Source organism: Penicillium solitum (genome assembly GCF_028829755.1).
Source record: "Penicillium solitum strain IBT 25940 chromosome Unknown utg000001l_segment0_segment0, whole genome shotgun sequence".
In the NCBI taxonomy this organism is placed as follows: domain Eukaryota; kingdom Fungi; phylum Ascomycota; class Eurotiomycetes; order Eurotiales; family Aspergillaceae; genus Penicillium; species Penicillium solitum.
Window position 1 is genome coordinate 7,548,357 of NW_027072121.1, and position 26,402 is coordinate 7,574,758.

General features: G+C 49.0%; 12 protein-coding genes across 12 annotated transcripts; 7 read left to right on the forward strand and 5 right to left on the reverse strand.

Moving 5' to 3' along the window:
• Positions 1–261: 261 nt before the first annotated feature.
• N7455_002882 (pre-mRNA-splicing factor SPF27 family protein) lies at positions 262–971 on the forward strand (the record flags this gene model as incomplete). The annotated part of the gene is made up of 2 exons (XM_040955138.2): positions 262–298; positions 358–971. 2 exons carry the CDS (start codon positions 262–264, stop codon positions 969–971), a joined length of 651 nt encoding a protein of 216 aa, XP_040814327.2.
• Positions 972–1,655: 684 nt separating this feature from the next.
• Positions 1,656–3,175, reverse strand: N7455_002883 (putative 3-beta hydroxysteroid dehydrogenase/isomerase family protein; the record flags this gene model as incomplete). Its single annotated transcript, XM_040955069.2, has 2 exons — positions 1,656–2,890; positions 2,947–3,175. The coding sequence occupies 2 exons, from the start codon at positions 3,173–3,175 to the stop codon at positions 1,656–1,658; spliced, it is 1,464 nt and encodes a 487-aa protein (XP_040814462.2).
• A 1,546-nt stretch (positions 3,176–4,721) lies between these two features.
• Positions 4,722–6,602, forward strand: N7455_002884 (MFS transporter; the record flags this gene model as incomplete). Its single annotated transcript, XM_040955090.2, has 4 exons — positions 4,722–5,044; positions 5,099–5,475; positions 5,535–5,811; positions 5,876–6,602. The coding sequence occupies 4 exons, from the start codon at positions 4,722–4,724 to the stop codon at positions 6,600–6,602; spliced, it is 1,704 nt and encodes a 567-aa protein (XP_040814268.2).
• A 114-nt stretch (positions 6,603–6,716) lies between these two features.
• On the reverse strand, positions 6,717–7,369 carry N7455_002885 (nuclear telomere cap complex subunit Ten1). The gene is made up of 2 exons (XM_040955180.2): positions 7,248–7,369; positions 6,717–7,159 (listed from the first exon to the last, which is right to left on the reverse strand). Exons 1-2 carry the CDS (start codon positions 7,331–7,333, stop codon positions 6,781–6,783), a joined length of 465 nt encoding a protein of 154 aa, XP_040814288.2. The 5' UTR covers positions 7,334–7,369; the 3' UTR covers positions 6,717–6,780.
• Positions 7,370–7,809: 440 nt separating this feature from the next.
• N7455_002886 (ESCRT-III subunit protein SNF7) lies at positions 7,810–8,741 on the forward strand (the record flags this gene model as incomplete). Its single annotated transcript, XM_040955169.2, has 4 exons — positions 7,810–7,984; positions 8,080–8,284; positions 8,387–8,595; positions 8,662–8,741. 4 exons carry the CDS (start codon positions 7,810–7,812, stop codon positions 8,739–8,741), a joined length of 669 nt encoding a protein of 222 aa, XP_040814296.1.
• Positions 8,742–9,621: 880 nt separating this feature from the next.
• N7455_002887 (uncharacterized protein) lies at positions 9,622–11,591 on the reverse strand (the record flags this gene model as incomplete). Its single annotated transcript, XM_040955145.2, has 3 exons — positions 9,622–10,234; positions 10,293–11,427; positions 11,543–11,591. The coding sequence occupies 3 exons, from the start codon at positions 11,589–11,591 to the stop codon at positions 9,622–9,624; spliced, it is 1,797 nt and encodes a 598-aa protein (XP_040814452.2).
• Positions 11,592–14,337: 2,746 nt separating this feature from the next.
• schA (serine/threonine protein kinase SCH9) lies at positions 14,338–18,408 on the forward strand. Its single transcript, XM_040955233.2, has 3 exons — positions 14,338–14,679; positions 14,968–16,182; positions 16,237–18,408. Exons 1-3 carry the CDS (start codon positions 14,627–14,629, stop codon positions 17,672–17,674), a joined length of 2,706 nt encoding a protein of 901 aa, XP_040814303.2. The 5' UTR covers positions 14,338–14,626; the 3' UTR covers positions 17,675–18,408.
• Positions 18,409–19,112: 704 nt separating this feature from the next.
• N7455_002889 (uncharacterized protein) lies at positions 19,113–19,562 on the forward strand (the record flags this gene model as incomplete). The annotated part of the gene is made up of 1 exon (XM_065604376.1): positions 19,113–19,562. The coding sequence occupies one exon, from the start codon at positions 19,113–19,115 to the stop codon at positions 19,560–19,562; it is 450 nt and encodes a 149-aa protein (XP_065462867.1).
• A 657-nt stretch (positions 19,563–20,219) lies between these two features.
• Positions 20,220–20,648, reverse strand: N7455_002890 (uncharacterized protein; the record flags this gene model as incomplete). Its single annotated transcript, XM_065604377.1, has 1 exon — positions 20,220–20,648. The coding sequence occupies one exon, from the start codon at positions 20,646–20,648 to the stop codon at positions 20,220–20,222; it is 429 nt and encodes a 142-aa protein (XP_065462868.1).
• A 914-nt stretch (positions 20,649–21,562) lies between these two features.
• Positions 21,563–22,017, forward strand: N7455_002891 (uncharacterized protein; the record flags this gene model as incomplete). The annotated part of the gene is made up of 2 exons (XM_065604378.1): positions 21,563–21,632; positions 21,698–22,017. The coding sequence occupies 2 exons, from the start codon at positions 21,563–21,565 to the stop codon at positions 22,015–22,017; spliced, it is 390 nt and encodes a 129-aa protein (XP_065462869.1).
• A 1,966-nt stretch (positions 22,018–23,983) lies between these two features.
• N7455_002892 (uncharacterized protein) lies at positions 23,984–24,982 on the reverse strand (the record flags this gene model as incomplete). The annotated part of the gene is made up of 1 exon (XM_040955042.2): positions 23,984–24,982. The coding sequence occupies one exon, from the start codon at positions 24,980–24,982 to the stop codon at positions 23,984–23,986; it is 999 nt and encodes a 332-aa protein (XP_040814342.2).
• A 46-nt stretch (positions 24,983–25,028) lies between these two features.
• N7455_002893 (LysM peptidoglycan-binding domain-containing protein) lies at positions 25,029–25,628 on the forward strand (the record flags this gene model as incomplete). The annotated part of the gene is made up of 1 exon (XM_040955265.2): positions 25,029–25,628. One exon carries the CDS (start codon positions 25,029–25,031, stop codon positions 25,626–25,628), a length of 600 nt encoding a protein of 199 aa, XP_040814383.2.
• Between the last annotated feature and the right edge of the window lie 774 nt (positions 25,629–26,402).

Sequence of the window (26,402 nt, forward strand, 5' to 3'; positions counted from 1 at the left end):
TACAAAACATATCGCACGACTCCAATTCGGCTATGGGGGCATTCATATTAGATAAATTAATTAGTTACCATAAAAATTATTAACTACACTGTTCACCTTGTTTGTTTCTCGGTGCATATAAAAGTTGAGGTCACGTGGCCAATAGGGGCCGAGTCAGCTGCACTGCTCTCGCCGCTTTCCTTACCGCCTTCACATAGCAACGATTCTCAGATTAATCTACTGGTCTTCACCTTGACATCCATACAAGAACATCGCTCCAAAATGCCGTTAATCAACGAATCTCATGACTCGCTGCCATGTATGTACATAATGTGGACAAGATACGTCCATTTGGAACCCAATTGCTAACCTTCTAAGATATCGACTCGGCGCCCACTGCGTCGGCGCAAGCGCGAGCGCAGCAGCTCATTAACGCAGAGCTATCCCCTAAGCACGCCTCCACAATGCACCCCTGGATCCCGGAAGCACCAGAACCCAGATTTTCTCAATTTATGCAACAAGAACTCGCGCGCAAAGCGCAAGGGACACCTCTCACAGGCGGAATCGATCTATCCCGCTACGAAGCACCAGAGGCCCCGACTCGCGCATCAGACACCGAAACGCCCGATCTAGACGCATGGCGCCAGACTTTGCAGAAGGCATATTCGTCAAGCTCGCACCTATCCAAGCGCCACGAGAACCTGGCTCTGCTGGAAGAGCACGGCAAGAACGCTTGGCTGATTGGCAATTCACAGCTCGAGGAGATACTCGGTTCTCTTGAGAAGGAATTGGCAGAGACGAAGGAGGCTTCTGAGGAGGTGAACAAGCAGAGAAAAATTGCACAGGAGGCGAGCCAGGGTGAGCTAGTCAGTCTGGAGGAGACCTGGAAGAATCGTCTTGGCGCGATCCTTGATGTTGAGGTGGCATCCGAGCGTTTGCGCATACAGCGTCTTGACCATTTGCGTCAAGTGGCCCAGCAGCAGGCTCGCTAAGGGATAAATTTCGTCTTGTTTGTGTACTATCTTTCTGAAAATGAAAGCCTGTCATTCTAGCGACCATCTGCTGGCCGAGGGATTCACGTTCTTGGTCGCACAGTCTGCTTGGTGGAACGCTTGCATAGTTGAGTGTCATGTGTGGGACTTGAGAGTTACCGAGAGTTACCATGCCTTTGTCTCGTCCATAAACACTTTGGGGAGTGGTCTGTGTGTGTCGCTCTTGCTTTTACACCGAGGACTTATGCTCGCCCACCCAGTTTATCAACACTGGGCTCTTGGTGTGTTTTGGCAGAGTGCCAGCGCCCACAATTATCGGCCTCGAGTTACGCCTTCCTATAAGGGTTTATCAATCCTCCTACCAAGCTCCAACAAAAAAAAAAGCCTTTGCGTCCAAATGAAGATTGAGGAAGGAGACCGTGATATGGCCGGGTACTGCTGGTCGGCTCCGGCTATTTCAACTTTGGAAGTTACAGAAGATCCAATGAGTGATATCTACCAGAGCCCTTCTCTCCAAATATGATTCCATTTCATGCCACACCGTGTTCCAATTTTAAAACTAAACTCTTAAGATCAAGTACAGATTGAATTGCACCCCAGATGATGTTCATTAAAAAAAGTAAAAATAACCGGTGACTGCTCTTCTACTCAGGTCAAGTAGATCGATCAAACTCAAAAAAGTCCTTACAACACCCTCGGCGGAACCACATCAACGCCGTCTTCCGAAACTTCCACAGGTCCCAACCGCATCTTCTTCCCCATGACCTCAACTCCCTCCCTCTCAGTCTTCGTATTCCAATCCACAAGCCGCCGACACAGACCGTCCAGAGTGTTCAGAGGGGGGTTATACCCTAACCCACCCATCTCAGGTGCCAGCTTCGCACGCGAATCATCAGCAAACACATGAACATTGATAATGGAAAACAGTGACGGCTGAAGCTGCCCAATATCCCCCGACAACATCGGCAGAAACCAAGAGAGATATTTGTACTGCAAGAAGGTGTACATCTCAACAAAATACGCTATCACCAACAACGGCAAAGGTTGCACATCCGGAAACGAAAGCGGCGTTTTGGACAATGTCGTGAGCAGTGTATACAAATCATCAAATGCAATCGCCGGGTTGGGGTCACTAACGATGAACGCCTGGCCACCTGTGTTGGGAAGTTTCGAACCAGGCTCACTCTGCTGGATCAAACGCTGTTCGTACAAGAGGTGTGCAATCGAGACGTTTTCAGCATGCACGAAACTCTGCAGGATCGGGCGAGCCCAGGTCGGACTGCCTCCGTTGCGGAGGTAAAGACCCGTGATGACATTGTTGGCTTGACCGCCTGTACCATAAACGCCGTTTGTAGGGCGGATGCAGCCGGTGCGGAAGTTTGTTGCTGGGTCATCTGCTGCGCGTACGAGCTGCTCTGCTTCGGTTTTGGTCGCGGCGTAGTTTCCGAAGAATTGATAGTGTGATTCGGGCAGTTTGGTGCTGTCGCTGATTACTTGGACTACGCGCTTAGGCTGGGTTGCCCACGGCGCGATCCAGAAAGTCGGCTGGTGCAGGGCGATGGAGCCCGAGGATGTCCAGATGAAGGCTGTCGCGCCGGCGGCTTTTGCGGCGTTCAGGACGTTCTGTGTGCCGTCGATGTTGACTTTGCGGCTGAGTGGTAGGAAGCTCTTGAGTCGGTCCTGGGGTCGGATTATAGCTGCGGTGTGGTAGACTGTTAGGGCGAGATTGGTGACAGTAGCAGCCCATGGCTCTTCGAATGCTGTTGTCACTGCGAGCTCGTCGGTGATGTTGGTTTTGATCCAGCCCACGCCTTTGTTGAGGATATCCTGCTCTGGGGAGATTAGGTCTAGAATGCGAATGGCCTTGGGGTCTTCGCCCCGTGCGAGGAGGTGCGAGACTATCCAAGCGCCAACTAGACCTGTAGTTTGGAGAGTCAGTGGATTGATATACGAAGCGAGTTGTATGTATACGTACCAGTTCCGCCTACAATCACATATCGGCGGGATTGTTTTGGTGGCAGGCTCTTGGTCACATCGATGGGAGTTTCCAGGCTCTTTTTGTAAGCTGCTTTGATTTCTTCGACTGTCCAGCGATGCGGTGATAGTTTCTGCGCCTCTTCGGGGACTACTTTCATAGCAGAATTGACACGCCACATATAAAAAGCACCCAGTCCAGCCAGGCTGGTTGCTATAAGCGACGCCATGATAGTTGGATAGTTACAGAATACTTTTTGCAAGGTTGCAGTCTCACTGCGGGTTTTAAAGAAAGGTTACAAGGGAGTACAAAAAGTTTGCCATTTGGCATAGGGTTGTTTGAAGGTGTAAATTGAAAACAACCTATTTCGGATAGGATATTGAAACATCGCAATCTGATCGGATCCATTTCGACAGGTCGCTTAGATCGGGTATGTTACAAGCGGCCTGAGACCCTCATTTGGAGCAAAATGCGGTGGAATTGTCAAACCCAGGGTTTCCGTTTGTCGTTAACTTTGGAAAACAAAAAGATTCTATTAAACCATCTGCGATTACGGATAGAAGGTCGGCTATTTAACCGAATAGCTATCTTGTCTCCACGGATATGATAACGAATTATGGGCTTTATAGATCGAATACGAAACTATATCTATATCATCTATACTCTTTTCTTTACCACTCGACATCGGAACCCTTCCGAAATGTTACCTAGAAGTACGGTACGGAGTAAAGAGTGGAGTAGTTGGGATTGAAATCCAAGTTTCTTATTTTCTTATTTTCTTTTTTTCTTTTTTTTGTTCGGGCCTTTTCCCGGTTCTAGAGTGAACCCCACTTTTATATATGGACGTCTTAAAACTTGATCTGATATTTACTTACTCCGTTTGTATTCCAAGGTTAAAATATACATTTATATGTATATAATTGTAGTAAACTCCATGAGAAATACAATATTAAGTAGTTATAAGTACACTTTATATATAATATCCATGGATGTATTCCACTCTCACGGGAAGTATTCGGCAAACCGGCACACTAGAGCCCAGGCTGCCCAGACTAGAAATCCACATGTGCACTCCTTCGGGCCTAACAGGCCGTGTGGGGACAAATTAGGTCGAAACACCCAATTTCTGTCTTATGGAGATATCACGCCATGAATGGACCTCTTTGCCCATGGGGAAAATCCCATGCCAAGGGTTAAGAGGATATAGAGAGAGGGCATATAAAGGAAATCTGTTACTCGAATTCCCAATATATACCATATGCTCCCTAGTAGGAAAAGCAAACTATCCTTATTCTGAGCTACAGATCATATTCTCGGCATAACGCAAGTCCCGCAAGTCCTGCAAGCCCAGCTCGTTCTCGTCGAATATGCTTATCACTGACTCTCGGCCCCACATTTGAAAAAATTCCGAGTTTCTAAGTGATTTCAATGATAAATGTCTTTGATTTCTGTCTTCTGTTAGAATCTGTGTTCTGGAGAGCTTGCGGTTGAGACTCAAACCAACCTCGGCTTCGGGATTTCCGTCTAGATTGGCTGCATTTCCACCCATATATCTCTAAGAAATAGAGAACGACACACTCTACTACAGCCTTATTTCGGAGCCGAAATTGGAAAACAGACCGACATTTGGCTTCTATTTCCCCTATTTTCTTCGCTACAGCCCCTAGTATTGGAGCAACTCGCTCATTTGATTTCCGGTACACGCTCAAATAAGCTCCCTAAGCATTGTTTCTCTGTTTCACTGTTTCAAAGGTCATCCATCCAAGCTTCCGGACATGGCAGCTCAATACTCCAATGCGTTGGGCCAAGATAAAGGACCCGAAAACACTGAGAGGATGTCCTCAAAGGCAGACTCTATCGAGTCCACTTCTACGGTAAAAATACAGACCAACGATGATGCGATAGCAAAGACATTGACAGCTCGTCCCTCGCACATGTCACTGTCAGAGCGTGTCACAACAATCGCAACCAATGCCACCGCCGACCCTGACTATGAGGTCGACTGGGATGGCGAAGATGACCCTGAGAACCCCAAGAACTGGAATTTCAGATATAAGTCCATGGGCATCTTATTTCTATCATGGAACACTCTCATAGTGTAAGTTTCTATCTTAAGTTTCCAGGCAGGTTCTCTGGCTAACAAACTCGGAAGCGTGTTATATTCAACCTCCTATACATCAGGCATTGCATTAATGGGTGAGGAATTCGGCGAATCCCAGACTATCGTCACCCTTGGCTTGACCTTCTACCTGTTTGGTCTTGCCATCGGGTCCATGTTCATGGCCCCGTTGAGCGAGGTCTATGGACGGAAGCCTGTCTGTATAGTTTGTCTGACCATTTTCACAATCCTGATTATCCCCTGCGCTCTGGCAAAGTCCGTCACAGCACTGATCGTCGTTCGCTTTATCGCTGCTTTCTTCGGTAGTGTCATGATCTCTACCGCACCAGGTATGGTGGCCGATTTGGTGGATGATGAACACCGTGCTCTGGCGATCTCTGTTTGGAGTATTGGGCCACTCAATGGACCAGGTTTGTTCTTCATTTGTTCGCTTTCCCGGCACAAGGAGTCCATTTTTAACAGGATACAGTCATCGGTCCTGTTATCGGAGGCTTCGTCACTCAATATCTTGGCTGGCGTTGGATGTGCTGGATCGCTCTCATTCTCTCCGCTGTTGCCTTGGTCTTTGCTATCATCCTCAAGGAAACCTACGCACCAACCCTTCTCCAGAAGAAGGCAGCTAGACTCCGCAAGGAGACCGGCGAGTCCCGCTGGTGGAGTCGCTACGACCAAAAGGCGAGCCTTCCCGAGATCCTCAAGCTGAACCTCAGTCGGCCATTTGTAATGGCAGTCACCGAGCCAATCTGGTAAGTGTCTTACACTTATACATCCCACGGTAACCCACAAGACATGAAACTAACCCCCCCTCAGCATCTTCTGGAACATCTACATCGCAATCATCTACGGCATCCTGTACCTCTGTTTCGTAGCCTACCCAATTGTCTTCCGCGACATTCGCGGGTGGCAACTGGGCATGTCTGGGCTCGCCTTCCTAGGCATCGGGATCGGCGTTGTCCTCACAATCGCCTGCGAACCCTTTATCCGGCGACTAATCAACATCCACGCCAAGGACCCCGAGACCGGAAAACCATACCCAGAAGCAATGGTCTCATTCGTCTGCATCTGCGCAGCGATGATCCCAGTCGGTGAGCTCTGGTTTGCATGGACCTGCTCCCCAGCCTCGATTCACTGGATCGTGCCCTTGCTCGCGGGAATCCCGTTCGGCGCGGGGAACACCGGTGTCTTCATCTATGCGTCTAACTACCTGACTCAAAGCTACGGTATGTATGCTGCTTCTGCTTTGGCAGGTAACTCAGTTATTCGGAGTGTTCTCGGTGGTGTTCTGCCACTTGCTGGCGCTTCTATGTATGCCAGTCTGGGGCCGAATTGGGCGGGCACTCTGCTGGGGGTGTTGGAGGTTGTGATTGTGCCGATTCCGTTTGTGTTCTATAAGTATGGACATAAGATTCGCGTAAAGAGTCCCCTCATTCTGCGCATGCAGCAGGAGAAGACGAAACTGGAGGGGAAGCGGGCTAAGAGACAGCTTCAGCTTCAGCAGGCGAATCGGCCTGACGAGGAGAAGGCGGAAGTGGTTTAGGTTTGCCTTTTAGGGATTTTTTGCCTGGTGTTTTGATTTACGTCTTGATACCCCTCGCCTTGTATCTGAGGTGCTCGAAAAGTAATTATATAGCAAAGTATCTAATGCAGAGACGCTCCATTAATGCCCGATTGGTTGTAAGTTCAGTGTAATCATTTGAGCCACTACAAATGTTTTCTTAGTGCGTGGATTGGATCATGCGCTCAACATGCTGAGAATTGCAAAGAATTCGTTCATATTCCCCAATCCCAATAGCTCCCGCCGGAAAGACCATGATTGCCTCGACATACACCACACGAGGGGGCACCCTAGAAGGCCTTTGACTCGACTGATTCGCGTCATCGGGAGTTGAAGAGAATGAAGAAGGCGGCAGTGCCGGCTCCGACTCTCTGATATAGCCCACGACATTCAGCCATGTTCCTACGCGCAGTTCTTCGGCGGTCAGGTCCTCAAGGAGGGCATTGATGTCCACAGATACAGAGCTTGGAGCTATCTTGCTGCGTGGATAGTTGTGTTCCAGTATCAAATGGCCGGTGGTGATAGTATAATGCGTCACACTGTATGTACGCAAGAACGTAGATTGCCGTTAGTATTGGAAGGCCTCGACTTTATACTGTTTCATTCTCTGCTCTGGGCCTAACACACCAGCCAAGAAAGCGGATCTTCGAGTCCGCCTGTAGAGATGAGAGGTCGGAGAGGAACACGCGAGTCGAGGGGCGCGGCCCATTCATCTCTGCGCTAATTGAAGAAGATGCTTAACATTGTAAGAAGTGTGAAGATTGAAAGAAAATAATAAAGAGGCAGACCAAAAGGTCACAAATACAACGGTCTTGATGGCGCACGTGACTGGCCTTACCGTGTATGTCATAGGCTCAGCGAGGGGAAAGTCGGCCTCCCTCCCCTCCACTTTGCATTCATCCAGAAATTATCCTTGGAAGCGCTCTCGGCGAGTCGTGTGCCCCAAACATACTGGTCACTCGGACCTTATTTTCCGCCCTTCTTACTTCGCCTGTCGGCTCACTGACTTTGCCTGGAGCCTATCGCTCCGCCTGACTCGCAGCAAAGAAAACAACCTACCTACTCTTCTCTCCTCACTCACTCCGTATTTTCCGCCGCTGGTCTCATTTGGACAAATTACCTGACCCCCGGGGCTAATCCTGCTTATTTACTTCCTTCGGTTTCCAGTTACACAAACACCGATATTACCATGTGGTCTTGGTTTGGCGGGGCCGCCGCTCAGAAGCGGAAGGATGCGCCCAAGAACGCTATCCTACAGCTGCGCGAGCAGCTAGATATGCTGCAGAAGCGCGAGAGGCATCTCGAGACCCAGATCTCAGAACAGGAGGCTATGGCACGGAAGAACGTTAACACAGATAAGAATGGTATGGTTGCGGATCTTGCAGATTGTTGCTGCACGTCTATTTGAGAGTTGCAGATGGTGGCTAACTATCGATTCTTCCACTATTGCGTTGAATAGCCGCCAAGAACGCCCTTCGACGGAAAAAGGTCCACGAGAAGAATCTCGAGCAGACAACAGCCCAGATTATGCAACTCGAGCAGCAGATATACTCCATCGAAGCCGCGAACATCAACCACGAGACCTTGGCTGCCATGAAGCAGGCCGGTGCCGCTATGAAGCAGATCCATGGTGGAATGAAGCTCGAGGATGTCGACAAGACGATGTACGTTGCTGCCGGCTCACAGGATCCCTTATCCCTTATCTATCCTATTGCCATATCGTGGCTCTTGTTATATCATGTTACAGCTATACTAATACCTCGCAGGGAGGAACTCCAAGACCAGCATGCACTCAGCGCCGAAATCGGAAGCGTCATTACCAGTTTCCCTATCGGCGAACAGCCGGACGAGGAAGAGCTCGATGCCGAATTGGAGGGTCTGGAGCAGGAAGCTATGGACGCGAAGATGCTCCACACCGGGACCGTACCAGTTGGCAGTCAACTGGACCGGTTACCAGCTGCGGGAAATACAGATCGTAAGTGGGAACCGGACCCTATACACAGATATCACATATATCGTTCACTAACTGACTTACCTATAGTCAAACACCCCGCCAAGGCACAAGAAGAAGACGACGAGGAAGCCGAGCTGGCAAAGTTGCGTGCGGAAATGGCCATGTGATAGCATCTTACTTCCTGCCACGCGACCAATGCAGCCTCATTTCCGTTGAAGTCTTACCCTTCTTCTCTTCCTTGTTCTTTGTCTTACCCTCGCATGCATGACCCGGCCGTTTTATCAAGCAAGCCCTTTTCTCCTTTTGGTTCCCTGGTGCGTAAGCATCGGCTACCCTTCTTTATTACCTCTTATCTCTGCCCTCCATATGATCCGACACTACCTAGGTATATCCCAGGTCTCACGCTGATCTGTCTTGTCTTGTCTTCTGTCACTTTGCCTATCTTGCTGTTCCACTCAACACCCTTTCTCAAGCCAGCTCCCTCGATCTCCTGGGTTCATGTTTATTTTTGCTTTTTTTTTTGAAATGGAGTTTTAGATGACTTCGGGTTTTCTTTCTTTTATTTACTTGTGTAAGCTAAGTTATTAATTTTAAAGTTTTGCCTTATTCATAATTTGAGTTGTTGGTTATTGGTAGTATAATACAGCTAGAAGATATGGACGAGGCTATTGCTTTTAGGGCTCCTTGGAGAGAGAAGATATTTATAACTAAGGTCCTGCAAAAGCTAACACGCTAGCATAATGTTGTCGTAGAAAAAAGTTGGTTCATTATTATCTAAATGTCCGCCACTCGAAGCTGAGTCCAGACATGAAGACTCAGCTTCGAAGACCGAAAAAGAAAAAAGACCAGTCAATACATCATGGAGATAGGCAAAGATCTATCCCAGGCATATGTCGAGAAAGCGAAAGCAGACTCAGAAGCAGAAAGAAAGGAAAATAAACTCCAGCGGCTTGCGCCTACCATGTCCAGCCACCCAGCCCATGCTAACCCATAAATTTCGCCGACGCGCAGGAATCCCAAGAAAAAAAAAGAAATCAACTACAGGATTTACGGGTACCAGGCGTAGCTCTTGGTTGGCTGAGTACGCTCGCCGTCCGTGGTCTCGGTGGTCCACTTGGACTTCCATTCAACCTCCTGTGCCGCAGCGTCAACAAGAGCTTCCTTGCACTCTGGGGGAAGCAACTCGAGGATCTCTGGAGTCATGAACTCGGGATGCTCGGGGTTGGCGACTGTGACCAGGCCGTTGGGTCCAATATCGTGCACATCACCGTCAGGGCCCGGGATGCCCATGTTTGAATATGGTGGAGATTCATAGACGATATCCTGGATGACATAACGATTGTGGAGATGGGCGGGAACAGAGGGGAAAGTTGTGGCGGGGCTCTCGGTGGATGTTTCGCCAGTGGTAGGCTCGTGCGATTCTTGGGTTTCGTGGGAGGTGTGATTTTCATGGCTGGAAGGAGAGCTTCCGTTGGAGAGGTTCAGTGAGTTCATATTCGTCGCCAATTCGGTCGGGGCGGATGCCGGAATTGGGGCAACGCGCTCCCAGCGGGCATGGGTAGGCTGCATGATCTTCGGGTGCTGCATAATATTGGTGTGAACATCGTACACACCACCCAGATTCGCACGGCGCATTTCGGCGAGCTTTGAGTTAAAGTTGCTGTGATATGTATTAGGACAGGCCCCAATGTGTTACTCGCTATCAAATATAAACTCACCTTGCAGCACGGGCATGCTCGAGCATCCAGTTGTCATCTGTGACTGGCACACGGCGTTTCTTGGTATCAACTGGCTTTCCGCCAACAAGCGGGGCCGCAGGCGCATTTGTGTGATAAACACTGCTTGCGCCGTGCCAGGCGACATACTGATTCCTGTTGTAAGTTTCTCCAGGCCCGGGCAATCTGTCTTCCGGAACGACCAACTCGCCCTCCACATCGCCACGCTCGCGAGCAGCAGCTTCGTCATAGTCATCGATGATCTTCTTGCCGCCGACGATAATCTTTGCGCCGAACTCACGGAACACTGATCGCGCGGTGACAACACCAATGGCTCGTCCCTTATACGAGTGGGGGATAAGATCGCGTTCAATCAAATCACGCTTGGCATCATCATCAATGATAATTTTGTACAACATCTTGTGCTTCTGGAAGAACAAGTACGAGTCACGGAAGCCAATGCAGCGGGCCGGTTCAGTCGACAACATGTAGAGGCGGTCTCCGCGACCAAGGATCTTGAAGGTACGGACCCGATACTCACGTCCGCCTTGTAGGTGGCCATTCTCGTCGACCTTAGTGGCGCCGATTGGGTCAGGCGGAATCGACACTTCATCGTTGATCACATCCATCATGTTTCCTTCCTTGTCAACAGGCACCTGGGTAAGATGGGAGGGGCCGCGGTTGCGTGCCCAGCGTCCACCGCTAGCAGCAGGGCGACCGCGGCGTCTTTTGACTGGAGTGGTGACTCGAAGTGGTGGGTCGCCGTCAGCCGGATCCCATTCAGGCCGAGGGTTCTTGGGTGGGCGACCAATGCGACGCTTGCCGCGAGGGGGAAGCGATGGGCGACCAGGCCCGTAGGAAGGTGTGTTGTCTGTGTCGGCAAGAATCGAGTCTTCTGCGGGGGTCGCAACACTCAATTCTTCCTCTGGCTTGGGTGTGGCAGGTGTTTCGGGGGCCTGAACTTCTGCGTTTTCGGCTTCGGGTTCAAGTTCAGGTTTAGATTCCGGTTCAGCCTCCGGTTCGACATCGGAGTCCTTCTCGGGGGAGTCTTCTGGTTCGGCTACGGGGGAGGAGGGGTGGGAGGAAGGAACATCGACCATTTCCTCATCAGAGCCATCTGGAACTGAAGGTGTATTTTCTAAGGTTTGTTAGTCGCAAACGCGTCTTAAGGGGAGCGTGAAATTCAATGCATGGTGGAAGGGACGGGTGCTTGTGGCAGGTGCGGGCCAACAACGTGGTTGGGATCAACTCACTTATCGACTTTGCAGCCGCCTGGGCGGCCGCCCTTAGCTTTCGTGGCATTTTGTCGATGGTTGGTCGATATGCTGGGGAAGCGCAAATGGGGAGGAATAGCTGTTTTGCGAAGGGCCGAAGTTTTTCCGGGGGACCTACGAGCTGCAAACACGGCAAACATGAAATGATGCAAACAAGGCAAACTCATTTCATCGCATATGATGTCATACGCTCGTTCTTACCCCAACGGAGCATTTCGGGCTGCACATCTGCCTGGCCGTTGATCGGCAAAACATCCTGCTTTCTGATTGTGTCTCGATATTCGTTCTTTTCCAATTCTAGACTCCCAACCGCCATTGCCGTCTCAAATACCCATCTTGAATTGATACCATAGGTTGCCCGCATAGGACAGCATCTCGGGCTTTGTGTTACCCCGTAATTATCCAGTATGGAAGTGCGGGGATTCAATGCTCAGATGAGTTCATCTATGGATCTACATATTGACAGAACCCCGTAAATACTCACCGGTCGTTTAATGCACCGTTCTCTCCCGAATCGCATTGCCGCTAGTGGGTGTCAATTGCATCTATCCAACAAAGAGACGACTGCATCAAAACGCATACTTTAATTGCTTGTGTAACCACTGACCTCATTCTGTGCCTCTATGTGCAGTCAATCTCCAATATCACATGTGAGAGATAGCTCCTAACTCGAGCTTCCTAGGAGGCTTGAGCAAACCATATCCCGAGTCAGTAGCCAAGTCGCTTGGTACGAAGGAACATATTTCAATCGCGGTAGCGAGGCACCGCTTGGACCAGGTTGTTTATGGATATCTGAATTGGCTCTACTAGCAACAAATTCGATTAACATAATATGTAGCGTATTAAAGGATATAGTTTATTTTTTCGGCCCAGCAAACGGGGAAACCCGAATGGTTAATACAACAACGTCCCCCGGAAATATTTTCAATCTGATCAGTATAATTTCTGCGGACAGTTGAAGCTTGAGAGAAATCAACCTGAGTGACTTTCAAAGGTGCTTACTTTGTTGTACAACATATGGAGTACAAGCCCGCAGATCATTCCCCAGTGCAGATGACCTACAAATTCAATCCAAACTCGGACTCGGTCTTGTGCATAACGGAAAATGCACATTGAAATCATGCAGCTCTCGGCTGTACACCGATGTACAACAAGGTTGCATACCACGAAGGTTGGAGATGCCCAATATTCGAGTATGAACCGCACGAACCCATAGTAAATGCAAATTAATACACACTTGTCTCATGCAAGTTCAGGGTATGAGGAAATCAGATATCATCCTTGAACCAACATCCTGGATCTTTATTTCCATAGCATACTATTCGTCATACTACATACATAAACTCAAGGGAGGTTGCGGAAGGTAAGCGTCGATCACCTCTTTATCCCCCACCTATTCGAGGGCATTGATACTATAAGCTGAGGGGCCAAAACGGAGATCGGCGATAGCTCTCTAGTGTCTCTTTTCCTGTCTACAATCATTATTGTACAGTGTACAGTTGCAGCAAGCTCACTTCTGTGGCACGTACATCACTCACGCACGACCCGGGTCTTAAATCCGCCGAACCACATGTTATCGCAGAGGCTGGGACCTCACGGCGCGCCCCGATGACGCATGTGGAGGTCTTGGGAGCATCCCACTGCGACCACAACATATCTCACATTTCACCTGGTATGCAAATGCAAGGGGAGCTGAGAGCTAGGCCCGGGCCATATTGAAAGCTGGAAGGTTGTCCCGATCTCGCGATGTGTGGATCGGAATTCGATCTATGGGTTTCACGATCAATTTTATTGATTATTTCATGGGGAAAAAAATCATTCAGGGATTTCATTTTTGCCTTGATTGGTAGTGTACCGATAGACTAAAATGTATACAATGTACTACCTCGAGTCATATATATATAGTTACTCCTGGGTAGAACATCGAAACCATCCGAATAGTTGTATGAGAAGCGGTCTATCGCTACATCGGATACTCCGATGTTGTCATCAGATGCAATAATGAGATACCCCGCTGTGAGAGTGGAGATAGAGATTGGGAGCGCGATAAGAGAAAAAAAAAAGAAATACCTAGGTAGTAACCAAAGAAGAAAAAGGCGCATGCTGAGAGGCGAAATCCTCTCAGCCTCTATTGAAAAGGTATAGCCACATGTTCTTGGGGAGCCTAATGTCATTCGGACTAGTGACCGTGACCTGCAAATGCAATAATCTTGTTTTCTTCACATTCTGGAAAGTGAAACTAGAAGGGAAATAAGGGAAATAAGGACCAAAGGAAGAGGAAATAGATCCCTTCCGGGCCATTCTCTTGATACCTAGGGCTATTGAACAATTGTCACCCACTCATCTTGGGTCTCCACATGACGTTGGTCTTTTTAATATTTTCTTCATTTTGTATTTTGTATTTTGTATTTTGTATTTTATATTTCTGATTTTGTATTTCTGATTTCTAATATTTTCTTATTTCTCATTTTTCATTTTTCATTTCTCATTTCTCATTATCATTTCCCCTCTTCAGACATAGTATACGAATTAGGCAATAAAGCGTAGATGACTCGGGAGAGAATACAAGAATGGATCAATGTCCTTTTATTTTTAGTTCCGGTCCTTTTCAGAACCTTTCATTTTATACTCAGCTTCAGTTTCAGCTTCAGCTGGATTATATCCCATAAGATTATACCTTATATCTTATGTATGAGCTTATATCTCCTTAAGTATACACCACAGCCTGGAAACATGGACTATCAGTGAAAGCCTATTTTTTTTTTATCTTTCCAGTGGGGGTTTATATTACCGAAGAGAATCCCACTTCTCCAGGGCTAAATCCAAAAAGAAAACTATCGAATACCTTTTTTTTTTCTTGGATTTTGTTTCCAAACCCCCCAAAAAGAACAAAAACCGAATTAAAACGTTCATTTTTCTGGTTGGGGAAAATCCGAACGGGTTCAAATCCATCCCGCAAACTTCCCTTAGCTCATCAAAAAATCCTCATTTCTTTTTTCCAACTTCACTTTACCCCCCCACTTCTCGCTCCCTCATTTTTCGACCTTCTTGAATGGAAACACAATGGCTGCGCAGAGTGGACCCGTGTTGCACGGCGACGACATAAAGACAATGAAGTGAGTCAACTTCTATCTTTTCGTTCTTTTTTTTGGGCTTGGGCATTCCTCTTGAAAGGCGGGGTTGAAGAGGGAAAAAGAGGGTCCACGATCCCCTCACACCGCATTGCATTACAGTCTGTTCTTGTTAGGGTTGACCTGCATGAAATATCGTGTTTCAAGGCTTTCTCTCAATCCCTCGGTGTCTCCCCTGTCGTCTCGGACCTTGTCGGAATTTGCCTACAAGCTTGGAATTGAAGATTTTAACGGAGAGCTACCATTTCGTTGGCTAACCTTCCATCCCAATAGCTCTGGACTGGAAGACGATACTCAAGATCAGATCAGGTCAAATGGGTCTACCCCCACGCCGACTGGAATCGCAACGCCTGAACCTGATCCGGTCGATAAGCGTCTGCCTTCCATTATGCACAACTACTTCCAGGTTGGTTCTTTCTCCGGTGATAAAGCGAGTCTGCCGCGGTTATGGTCATGTCTGTCGAAACCCTCTGAGGAACTTGAATCAAATGCGCATACCCAACACTCCTCCGATTCCTCCGAGTCCTTTGTCATGATGGAGCAGGAAGATGGGTCTGATAAGATGGAGGAGGAACACCCCAATCTGCACACCCCTCCACACTCCTTATTACAGCACGAGTCGGATGAGATGGAACTCGGGACAAGTCCAGGAGTGTCCTCTATCTTTACAACGCTGAAGAATTACCTCATTTCACCCACACAAACTCCTCCAGAAGACCCTCCTTCCCGCCGTCAAACCTCCCTCCCAGTATCCAGCATCTCTGACGACCCCGTTCTTGCCACGCATTTTTCCAATCCATCCCTCCCTCCTGTTCCAGATTCCTTTTCCCTGTCCGAAGCTCCCCTCCTCGACCATGAGAAACCGCATGTCTCAATATCTTCTGAGAACCTAGCCAAGCTAACTGAAAACGCGCCCGATGGGTCGCGTCTTAAGAATACCCCGCCTCTTACCCCCCGGGCCATGTCCAACGAGGTCCCAACCGCCCAGGAAAAGACCACCACTTCCGCCCCACAAGAGAGCTCGCAGGAGACTCCGCAGCCCGAGACAAAGCCGGAAGATATGGAAAGCTCCACGGATGAGATCACTATGAAACTCGACGAAGCATTCCCATCTCAGCCCAAGTCTGAGACCGAGACCGAGACTGAGACTGCGCCTGCAACATCAACATCCCCGGCCAACGGCGCGCCGACGTGCCCGATCAATGGTAAATTGTTTGTGAAGATCACCGATGGTCGAGGACTGCGGCCAAGTTTCGATCCGTATGTGGTGTGTGTATTCGAATGGAATGAGTACATCTCCAAAGGTGCTCGTGACGGCGAGGAGGAAAAGAAACGGCGCCAGCTGGAGTCAGATGCCGAGGAGGCTGCTGGTCGGCCCATGGCCATTCCGTTGAAGACCCGATCTAGCTCTCACAACAGTGCTGTCGAGGGTGATCACAGGGGGCGGACGCCCGTGACAGACCCGCACTGGGATCACGAGGCCACTTTGTATGTTACCCCAGCCCAGCTCCTTCACTTGGATCACTAACACGTTCTGTTCAGTGATGTCATGGGAGATCAGTCAGAACTTGATGTCACAGTATATGACCGCAACAACCAAGAAGCTTTTTTGGGTCACGTACGCCTCTGCATCAACCTCAAGGAAGATCACAGTCGACTAGAAGGCTGGTTCCCCTTGGTCGCGCGCGGTGCCGGCGACAACCAAGTGTCTGGAGAAATTCACCTCGATATGAAGTTCGAAAAGACAGATCGAAAGCAGGTCGGACCGAATGACTTCCTCGTTCTCAAACTTATCGGCAAAGGAACTTTCGGACAGGTCTATCAGGTCAAGAAGAAGGACACACAACGTATCTATGCGATGAAGGTCCTCTCTAAGAAGGTCATCATCCAGAAGAAGGAGGTGATACATACGCTCGGAGAGCGCAATATCTTAGTACGCACTGCGATGACTGCCTCTCCGTTTATTGTTGGGTTGAAGTTCTCCTTCCAAACTCCGACAGATCTCTATCTAGTTACGGATTACATGTCGGGCGGCGAACTGTTCTGGCACTTACAGCGCGAGGGTCGGTTCCAGGAGGCACGGGCGAAGTTCTACATTGCCGAGTTGATTCTGGCTCTGCAACATCTGCACGACCACGACATCGTATATCGGGATCTCAAACCAGAGAACATTCTGTTGGATGCCAACGGTCACATTGCGCTCTGTGATTTCGGTCTATCCAAGGCAAATCTGTCCCAAAATGACACCACCAATACATTCTGTGGTACCACTGAATATCTGGCCCCGGAAGTATTGCTCGATGAGCAAGGATATACAAAGATGGTCGACTTCTGGTCCCTGGGTGTCTTGGTCTTTGAGATGTGCTGTGGCTGGAGTCCGTTCTACGCTGAGGACACTCAGCAGATGTACAAGAATATCGCATTCGGCAAAGTCCGATTCCCCCGTGATGCGCTTAGCACTGAGGGAAGAAACTTTGTCAAAGGCCTGCTGAACCGGAATCCAAAGCATCGACTGGGCGCCAATGGCGATGCTAAGGAGCTAATGGCACACCCATTCTTCCACGACATCAACTGGGATACCTTGTGCCGCAAGGAAGTGATTCCTCCGTTCAAGCCGCAGCTGCAGTCTGAAACCGACACATCGAACTTCGATCCCGAATTCACAAATGCTATGGAGCTGAACAACTCGCTCAATCTCCGCGCTGCAAACCTCGCCAACGGCCTGATGCCAGCCTCCACTCCCTTATCCCCGGGGATGCAAGCCAATTTCAAGGGCTTCACCTTCGTGAATGAGAGCTCTATTGACCACCATCTTATGGACGACAGCGATCATATGGAAGAGGACACCATGCGCGACGATCACTGGCAACGAGGCCACCAGTCGGGCAACTCGGTCGACCAGCGCATGACAGGCGTCCACAAGACTCAGGACGGCACGGAACCCGGGATTTTCAACGTTGATGATACCTTTGACATGTGATTACGTTTTCTTTTTTCTTTCCCTCTCCTACTGCATGATCTTGGAGTCTTGATCTGGCATACATTTTGATTTCTTGTCTTGTGTCTTGTACATGCCCTCGGATTGCATCACTTCCAACCCGCAAATATGGGGTTCCGTTTCCATTCCCACTTGCTTTTGTCTTGTTTCTGATTCCCGTTTCCTCATTCTGGTGTTTCTGCGGATTTTGCCCCCACTTCCTTTCCTTTATCCTTTCAGTCTGTTTGCTGTTCTGCCGAACGCCTGGTTGAGACGGTGATCATCCTGCGATCGTGGCATGGACCACTCGTGGTACTAATCTTGAGCCTCGCTACTCTTTATGATCACTACCCTCTCGTTTGTTTCGTCAACCAGTTCCCAGTCACATACCCCCTCCCCCCGGGGTTTCGGTCAGTTTCTTCACGTTCCGTTTTAGAGGAAACCCCGGGGGATTCTTGCGTGCTTGGTGGAGTTGGGTTTGGGTAATCTTCATTGTGCACCTTTATTGTCAGTCATCATGTTCTGGGGCGATTAGTCAAAGCGAGCTCTCTTTTCAAGGTTGTCTTTGTCTTCTATCCCGTCTCCGGCGCAGTGTCGATAATTTTATTCTCCATCTGGGATCGATGTCCTAAATTTTGATACCTGCTCTTTTCTATTGAGTGTCTTTTCTCCGGTCTTCTCCTGCTTCTACCTTTGCTTCCTCATTCCGTGGAGTTTACTGTTCCAACACGGTACGGTGGTAATTCGAGGGATCTTTCCTCACGGCTTTTTCTTTTTCTTTGCATGTCCAGGTTTGATCAAAGCTACCCAGATTCGGGGATAACCGAGTGGTAGCAGAAGGTTTTATTCCAGTTCCATTTTCATGGCGTTAAGACTGGCGACTGGTATCGCCATCTCATGGGGCCCGATCTACGTCTACACATTTGCATGGGGAAGGACGGATGTGCTGTTCCAATTGAATGTCAGATTCTTCCATCCAATCCTTCCATTATTGCGGTGGAATAATTTGCTACTCTTCCGAGGCTCTCTTTTCTCTTAGAATACTGTTTTCCCATAGAATGTCATCGACTGCCTTGTCTGGGTTCGGGTTTTTGTACCTCATCTAGGAACATATAATACAGCATATGGGTAGAGGCCTACCTAGATTTGTCTGCTGTCAACCAATAATGATACTAAATCTAAATTTGCACGAATCCTGTTCTCTCTACGATTCGATCTATCTGTTCATGCAATCTGAGGGTCTAGAATATCCGTGGATGTTCGGGACCTACTTTCTCTTTTAAGAAAATATTTCCCTGACAACTCTGCTCCTTCCCAACCTGCCACTTCCTTTGTAGATAGGAAGGTGCAATCCAACAGAAAAATAATGTAATCAAGTATAACCCCCCCTCCTCCCCTTCGCCCTCAAGCAGAATCCCCCCATACATACTCCAACTTCAAAATGACCCCCAAACCAAAACCAACAATCCTCCCTTCATCCTACACGCGAACAATACCCCCAGAATCATTCCCAATCCCAACTCACGGCGATGTATCCTGGCACACCTTGATCTCATCCCCGCAAACAGAGTCCACAGACCTCTGCGCAGGAATAGCAACATGTCCACCAGACACCGGCCACCTGTGTGCGCACCGCCACACGCAGGCTGAGATATATCATATTCTGGAGGGCGAGGGCGATGTGACTATCGACGGAGTTGTGAGCAGAGTGCGGGCTGGGAGTACAGTTTTTATTCCTTCCGATGCTGAGCATGGGATTGTCAATACTGGGAATGTGGACTTGAGGTGGTTTTATGTCTTTCCTACGGGGAGCTTTGGGGATATTGTTTATCGGTTTAGGGGAGATGAGGGGGAAGGGAAGGGGAAGGGGAAGGAGAAGGCGAAATTGTGATCAACTAATTATATCCTTTGTTGCTTGTGTTTATTCTCGGTCATTAAGCACGACACTTGTCTTTCAACATCTATAGCTTATCGGGTAGGTCGATTCGACCGTTTAAGGCTCTGTCAGGTCAAGTTTTCCCTAGGTTTTCACTCGATTCGTGGATAGGACGAGGGTATTGAGACTCCTATACTAGTAATTAGTCAGGATACCTGATTTAGGTACAGTACGCTCTTTGATTGTCTTTCTGTCCCCGGTGCCAAGATACGCTAAACCACTTTCAGAATAATCAAATAATATCACCGGGCTAGGTCTTGTGCCGTAGAAATACCGGATTATTTACCTGGGAGCCTGGAGGAGAAAGCTAGCTCTCTTGTGGCCGATTGGTAGTCTTTTTGAGGCTACTATCAGAAAATAACCCGAGGTAGCATTAGCCCTGAGCATTTGGACGGGAAATATTGTAGTCAATGACATTGGCTTGTTATGCAGTATAGCTCTGTTTGCAATGGCCTATTTGCAGACGGTACAATCACCTTTATGCCTCAATTTAGTATACGAAAGCCGGAAATATACCTCCACATATGTACGTGTACCGGATAACGGCTGGCACTCAAGGTATCTAATACTCAAATCATCACAGTATCTCAACCAGACCCCTCCAGAAACATTCTATATCCGCATCCTAGCATACCCATACCGACACCCATCATGAACTCTCAGGTCCGTATTCCCATCCGTAGCATCATACAGCCCATTATTAATGCCATCGACGTCTAAGGCGACTTCGTATCTTTTGAACCCAATCAGCGGACGACGTACTCTAACCGGCTTTCCTGTCTCATCTATTCTTATCCGCTCGGTGCAGATCGATGGGTGTATGGCGATCAGTAGTCCGCATGTTATAGCGAACCCGATCCAGAGACATGCTTTGCCGACTATTGGGAGGCAGTCGGTTATCCAGGCAAAAGTGAATGATCCGATGAAGGTGTATGAGTAGAAGAATAGTTTGTAGTATGGGATTGTGTAGTATACGTTGTATGGCTTTCGGGGGCGCTCATCGTGAGATTTGTTAGGGAGTAGGCGGGTGTTGTCTGACATTTTGAATATTTGGGGAGATAGACGAGAGAATGTCAATAGACTAAGAGGGAGGAATAAGAAGGCCAAGTTAAGAAACGTCCTCGGGGGCCGATCAGCAAACAACGGGCCATTTTCATTCATTATACAATTTTCGGGGTAAAAGGGGCCATATTCTCCACAACTTCAATGTTGCTATCAGGCAGTCCATCACATCTTCGTGTGATCCTGTGCTAAATAGAAAAATCGCGCACCTTGAGGCCTCTCCTATCCCCACAATTTCTGAATTCAATCCAAGACAACCTTGGAAGGTTGGGGGCGGTGATGTCATATTATATATTTTGGGGGACCGCGGGGAGATATCTCCCGCACAATATGCGTTTGGCGCTGGTTGAGGAGATGGGCCATGAGTATAGCTTTGTGCAAGACGGGGCTGCGGGCAGTAGGCCCGATGATAACTGACGACGCCGCCACTATTGATGGGATGCCGGTGACGAATTGCTAACCGCCACCGCCGAATACCATACGGGGCCACTCGCCGATGACATCGCCGACGATAGCGACCTGGGACTGCTCGCTGCGCCTCTCACTCCACCTGAAGGCAGATGGACCACCGAAAACCCGAAACCAAAACTGCCTGCCCCGCCAAAGACAACCCTGACACGTTACGCGCTTCACACCGAACGAACTTTCGCACTCGCACTTTGCGGCTTCTACGACGAATCCATCTTGTACGCCCTACGTTGGGACAATGCGAACATGTCTCACCCGGTTGACGGCCAGCGCAATGGGAAGAGACCAGGACCGTCAGCCGGTGGACTTGGATGGTGTTTCACTTCTCTATCCACAATTACTGGCACAATGTCAAGCAAGAGGCGCGTCTTGCCCTGTCTTACGTCCGACTGACGGACGAAGGAATCTTCTACTGCATCTGCACTATGACACCACACCAGGGAAGTTCACGATTCCAGGCAGACTTCGACCAGCATGGAGACATCCGGACCTCACGTATTCCATTGGACCCCTCAATGATCATCTGGGCTAATGGCCTACCCTGATTCCCTGTTTACAAGGCTTTTTACGTCCTCCGCGGAAGTTGGAACCTAGCATCGTACCTAGGACTGCTTATGCGCTAGTCTACCAACCCAAGGATAAGAAAGACCTTGCGTACTGCCGTCTGCAGGACCTGGAAGGGTTCACTGAGCGTGTCTGTGCCAGTAACCACGACTTCCCAGACCTAGCGTTTCACCCCGCTCGACCATATGATACTGCGTACCAGGTGACCCCGAGGCAGATTTCGATGGAGACACGTTCACATACGGCAGGCCTTTCCCAAACCAAGACCTACCGGCACAAGACGAGGCAAAGCTACGCCTCATCTCATGGAAATTGATGTACGGAATTCTTGATTCCTTCGGAAATATAGCCGCGCGCCGACGCAAGCGAGCACGCCGCGAAAAAGAGAGAGAGAACGCCGCCACCTCTGATATGCACATTCCTTCCTAGGGCCGAGTGGCTATCGCTAAACCTCGATCTGTCTCGCCCCGATGATAACAACCTTCTCCTCCGACTTCTTTCTAGAAACGTGAAAGCACGGCCATCCATTTTGGACCATGGGGTTTTTGGAGTGTTAGTTCGAAAGATGAAGTTTCTAGCACTGAAGAGGATAGTGACGAGTAGATTTCGCTTTATTTTCTATGGCCCGACCCAACTGTATTATTATTACCGATAGCAGCATTTAGGCTGCATCAACTGAATTACTTGCAGTGAATGAATAAACCTTGCGGGATTGTGATTATTTGGGATCTGACCAAATCCGCTGATATTAAGCTCATACGTATGTATGGATGGATCTCAACCATTCTTCCCATGCATGTAAACTTCCATGCCCTTCGGGGAGTGATACTACTAGGGCCATATTCTTCCTTATTCTCAAAGATATACTATTCCTTTAGGCACGAATTTATCCCATTTGGGTCGCCATCTTGCATGACAATGAGGCGCAGGCGCTTGAATGCGACATCGGTGGCAGCTTGGCTTGCCTCGTCATCTTTCCGTCGGAACCACGTCCATATCCAGAAAGCACCCGTTATTTGACCATCTGAGGCCCGCTCCTCGTCGGTATTGCTATTTCTCCCTTGGTAGCCATATAGGGCAAGAGAGAGGGGCCCTGGGGTTACATTGCGGCCATATTTGCCAAGACGAAGCCACGATCATCAAGAAAGACATGACTCGATAAGAAAACGATATTGTTGCTTTGTTGAAAGGGGCGAATTGGGATCCCATGTTCCATGTTGCTTGCGGGAATGTTGGTGACCGATCTCAGTGGTAGTCAAAAAGCAAAAAGCCAAACGGAACCATATTAGTTTTAAGCATTCTGTAGGTTGGATTGAGACCGAGCAGAGGATTTCAGGAAGACAAGAGAGCAAGGAAACTTTAGAAAACAAACAATCAATCAATCAAGTAGGAAGATTATCTGTGTGTTTACATCTCTGATACATCACAGCAAAGCGACACAAATTCCTTCGACGACCATATCGTTTTCAAAGTGGATATCGGTATATCTTCTGCTTCTACGCCTTCGTATATATCCCTCAGATCTAACCGAGGAGATTCCCGCAGAATGCTATGATTACCAGGGCGGTGGAATTCCACCTTGCATGACCTGCATACGTAAGCGAATCCGAGCCGGTCTTGGGCGGTTTTTATAGCCAATACTTGGCCGTTGTTGAGCCAACATGAGAATTTCTACTCTGAACAGAATGCAACTTAAAAACTCTAATTATACTGATCTACAAGCAGATGTACAGACTGTGAGCTCTTATCGGCATACCTCAGATCTATAGCAGAGAACCTCGGAATCCAATTAAACATTCATCTTTTAACGTTCATGCCGATCTACCCTAATCCATCTTAATATGAGCCAGATCTAGGCAAGCCTTCCACATAAATACCAGAGAAGTTGGCCAAGTATTCACCTGATCCGATTAACTTTTAGCATCGATTCCTTATTTGCGATTAAGCTTTTTCCAACATGGTTGGCAAGATGTGCGCCGCCCTTTTGGGTCTGTTTGGGATCACGAGCGCCTTTGCTGCCGGAACAAAGCTCCGAAGGGACGAGATACCTAAATTCCCGCACGACTCGGGAAGTACTCTGTCTTGTTCGTGGTGGTGGGATAATGATGGGTCAGTTGCCTGCAAGGACATGCCGTCCAGTTGGGGCATTAGCATGGAAGAGTTCCTACAATGGGTTAGTTCGTGTTACCATCTTAATGCGTGTTCATTGCACTGATATTCGTTTGGTTTGAACAGAACCCTTCTATAACAGCGAGCTGCGGCAACTTTCTCGATTATCACTCCTACTGCGTTGAAGCGTTTGGAACGTCTGACCCTCCGCCCACGACCGCAACAGCGGCTTCTAGTCCAGCGACTTCCGGTGCGGCACCTTCTAGCGGAGCGGCACCTAGTGCAGAAGCCTCCAGCTCAGCAGCCTCCAGTGCAGCAGCATCAAGTGCAGGAGCCTCTAGTGCAGAAGCCTCCAGTGCAGCAGCATCCAGTGCGGCGGCATCCAGCGCGGCGGCGTCCAGTGCAGCAGCGTCCAGTGCAGCAGCGTCAAGTGCAGAAGCCTCTAGTGCAGCAGCGTCAAGTGCAGAAGCCTCTAGTGCAGCAGAATCCAGCGTGGCGGCATCCAGCGCGGCGGCATCTAGCGCAGCGGCGTCCAGTGCAGCAGCCTCTAGCGCAGCGGCGTCTAGTGCGGCGGCATCTAGTATAGCAGCGTCTGGTGCAGCGGCTTCTAGTGCAGCGGCATCCAGTGCGGCGGCCTCTAGTATAGCGGCGTCTAGTGCGGAAGCGTCTAGTGCGGCGGCGTCCAGCATAGCGGCGTCCAGTGTAGCAGCGTTCAGTTCAGCGGCGTCCAGCATAGCAACATCCATCACGGCGGCGTCCAGTGCGGCGGCCTCCAGCATAGCGATGTCCAGTGCGGAAGCGTCCAGTGCAGCAGCCTCTAGTATAGCGGCATCTAGTGCGGCAGCATCTAGTGCAGCAGCGTCCGATGAAGCAGCGTCTAGCATAGCGGCATCAAGTGCAGCAGCTTCTAGTGCAGCATTTTCCAGTATAGCGGCAGCTAGTGCAGCAGCCTCTAGTGCAGCGGCATCCAATATAGCGGCGGCTAATGCAGCAGCATCTACTCCAGCGGCTTCTCCTCTAGCTGCTTCCAGTTCAGCTAGTCCAGGGGCTTCCACTGTCGTTGATCCGACACCCATAACCGCAAATCCCACTACCCCCGCAAACAGCATCACAACTCCAACTCCTATCCGCCCGGGTATGGTGAATAACTGTGATGCTTTCCACTTGGTCATCGATGGCGATAAATGTGGAAACATTGCTCACAGGTATGGGATCTCAATGGCCCAATTCAACCGATACAACCCCGAGATCAAAGCTGACTGCTCCGGTCTCTTGGTGAACCACTACGTCTGTGTATCCATTATCGGAGTTGATCCTAAACCAACAACCACAACCACAACCACAACCACGTCCACGTCCACGACAGCAGCAAGTGGCATTGTAACTCCCACTCCCACACGTGCAGGAATGGTGAGCAACTGCGATGCCTTCTACAAGGTCAAATCTGGGGATGACTGTGGCAAGATCGCCACAAGCTGTGGGATCACCACTGAGCAACTATCGAAATGGAATACGGACATAGGATCCACCTGCAGCGGGCTTCGGCCCGATTACTACATTTGCGTCAGTGCCGTGGGCGTGGATACCGAGCCGACGACAACTACCAAAGGCAATGAGGTGGCTACGCCAACGCCGACCCAGAGTGGCATGGTTGGGACTTGTAACACTTTCTATAGAGTTGGGGGTGACGACACTTGTGAAATAATCGCCAAGGCGGCGGGAATCACGCTGGCCAATTTCTATGATTGGAACAAAGGGGTGGGAAGTGACTGCGGATCCTTGTGGATCTTGTATTATGTGTGTATTGGAGTGATGTGATCATGCTTTTGGCCTTATAGGTAGCATAAAGTGACAAATAATTGAACTACTGATACAGCGAGCGTCCAAAGTTTTCTTCAAATTGTAGATATAGAGCGCTGAATATATATATATATATAGGTTACGAATTGAAGTTCAGATTAGAAACCTACTTTGCATTACTTGAGTATACCGACATCAGAACCCTCTCCGACGTGATCAAGTCTAATATTTGGTTTTGGTTCCTGTGCCGATTGTAATGCAGGTACGCGGATAAGTGGATCTTCCATGTGGAATTCCAAATATTAGGAACACCTCGAAAGTGGCACACTCAAGCCCTAGTCGTCACACAATGACATCCAATGGCGCAATTGGCCGCAGTACTGGAGTTGGACCCTCGGTGCGTCTCCACCAGATCGGAGTTTCAGCTGTGATTCTCTTCCACGTTCCGATCTGTCGGAGTGGATTGAGATGTACATACATACCCGAACGTTCCGCTTTTAGTTGGCCATACATACGATGTAAGGTAGGAATGATGAGGATGGACTACTCCGCACTCCGCGTTGAGTCTTTTGCAAGGAAGGAGGAGTGAGTGGCCCATTTGCCGATCTTGCTATATTGATCAGGAAAATTGTACAAAGTAGGGAGAGTTTAGTCGACTTGAGTCCAGTTTTTAGGTTTAATAATAATAGACACACCTTCCAAGGGTTAGACTATGTGATACGATAGGCTGGTTATACTCGGGATGGGGAAAGTTGATATGGTCAATAGTGATACATCTGTCGATCCCTTTAT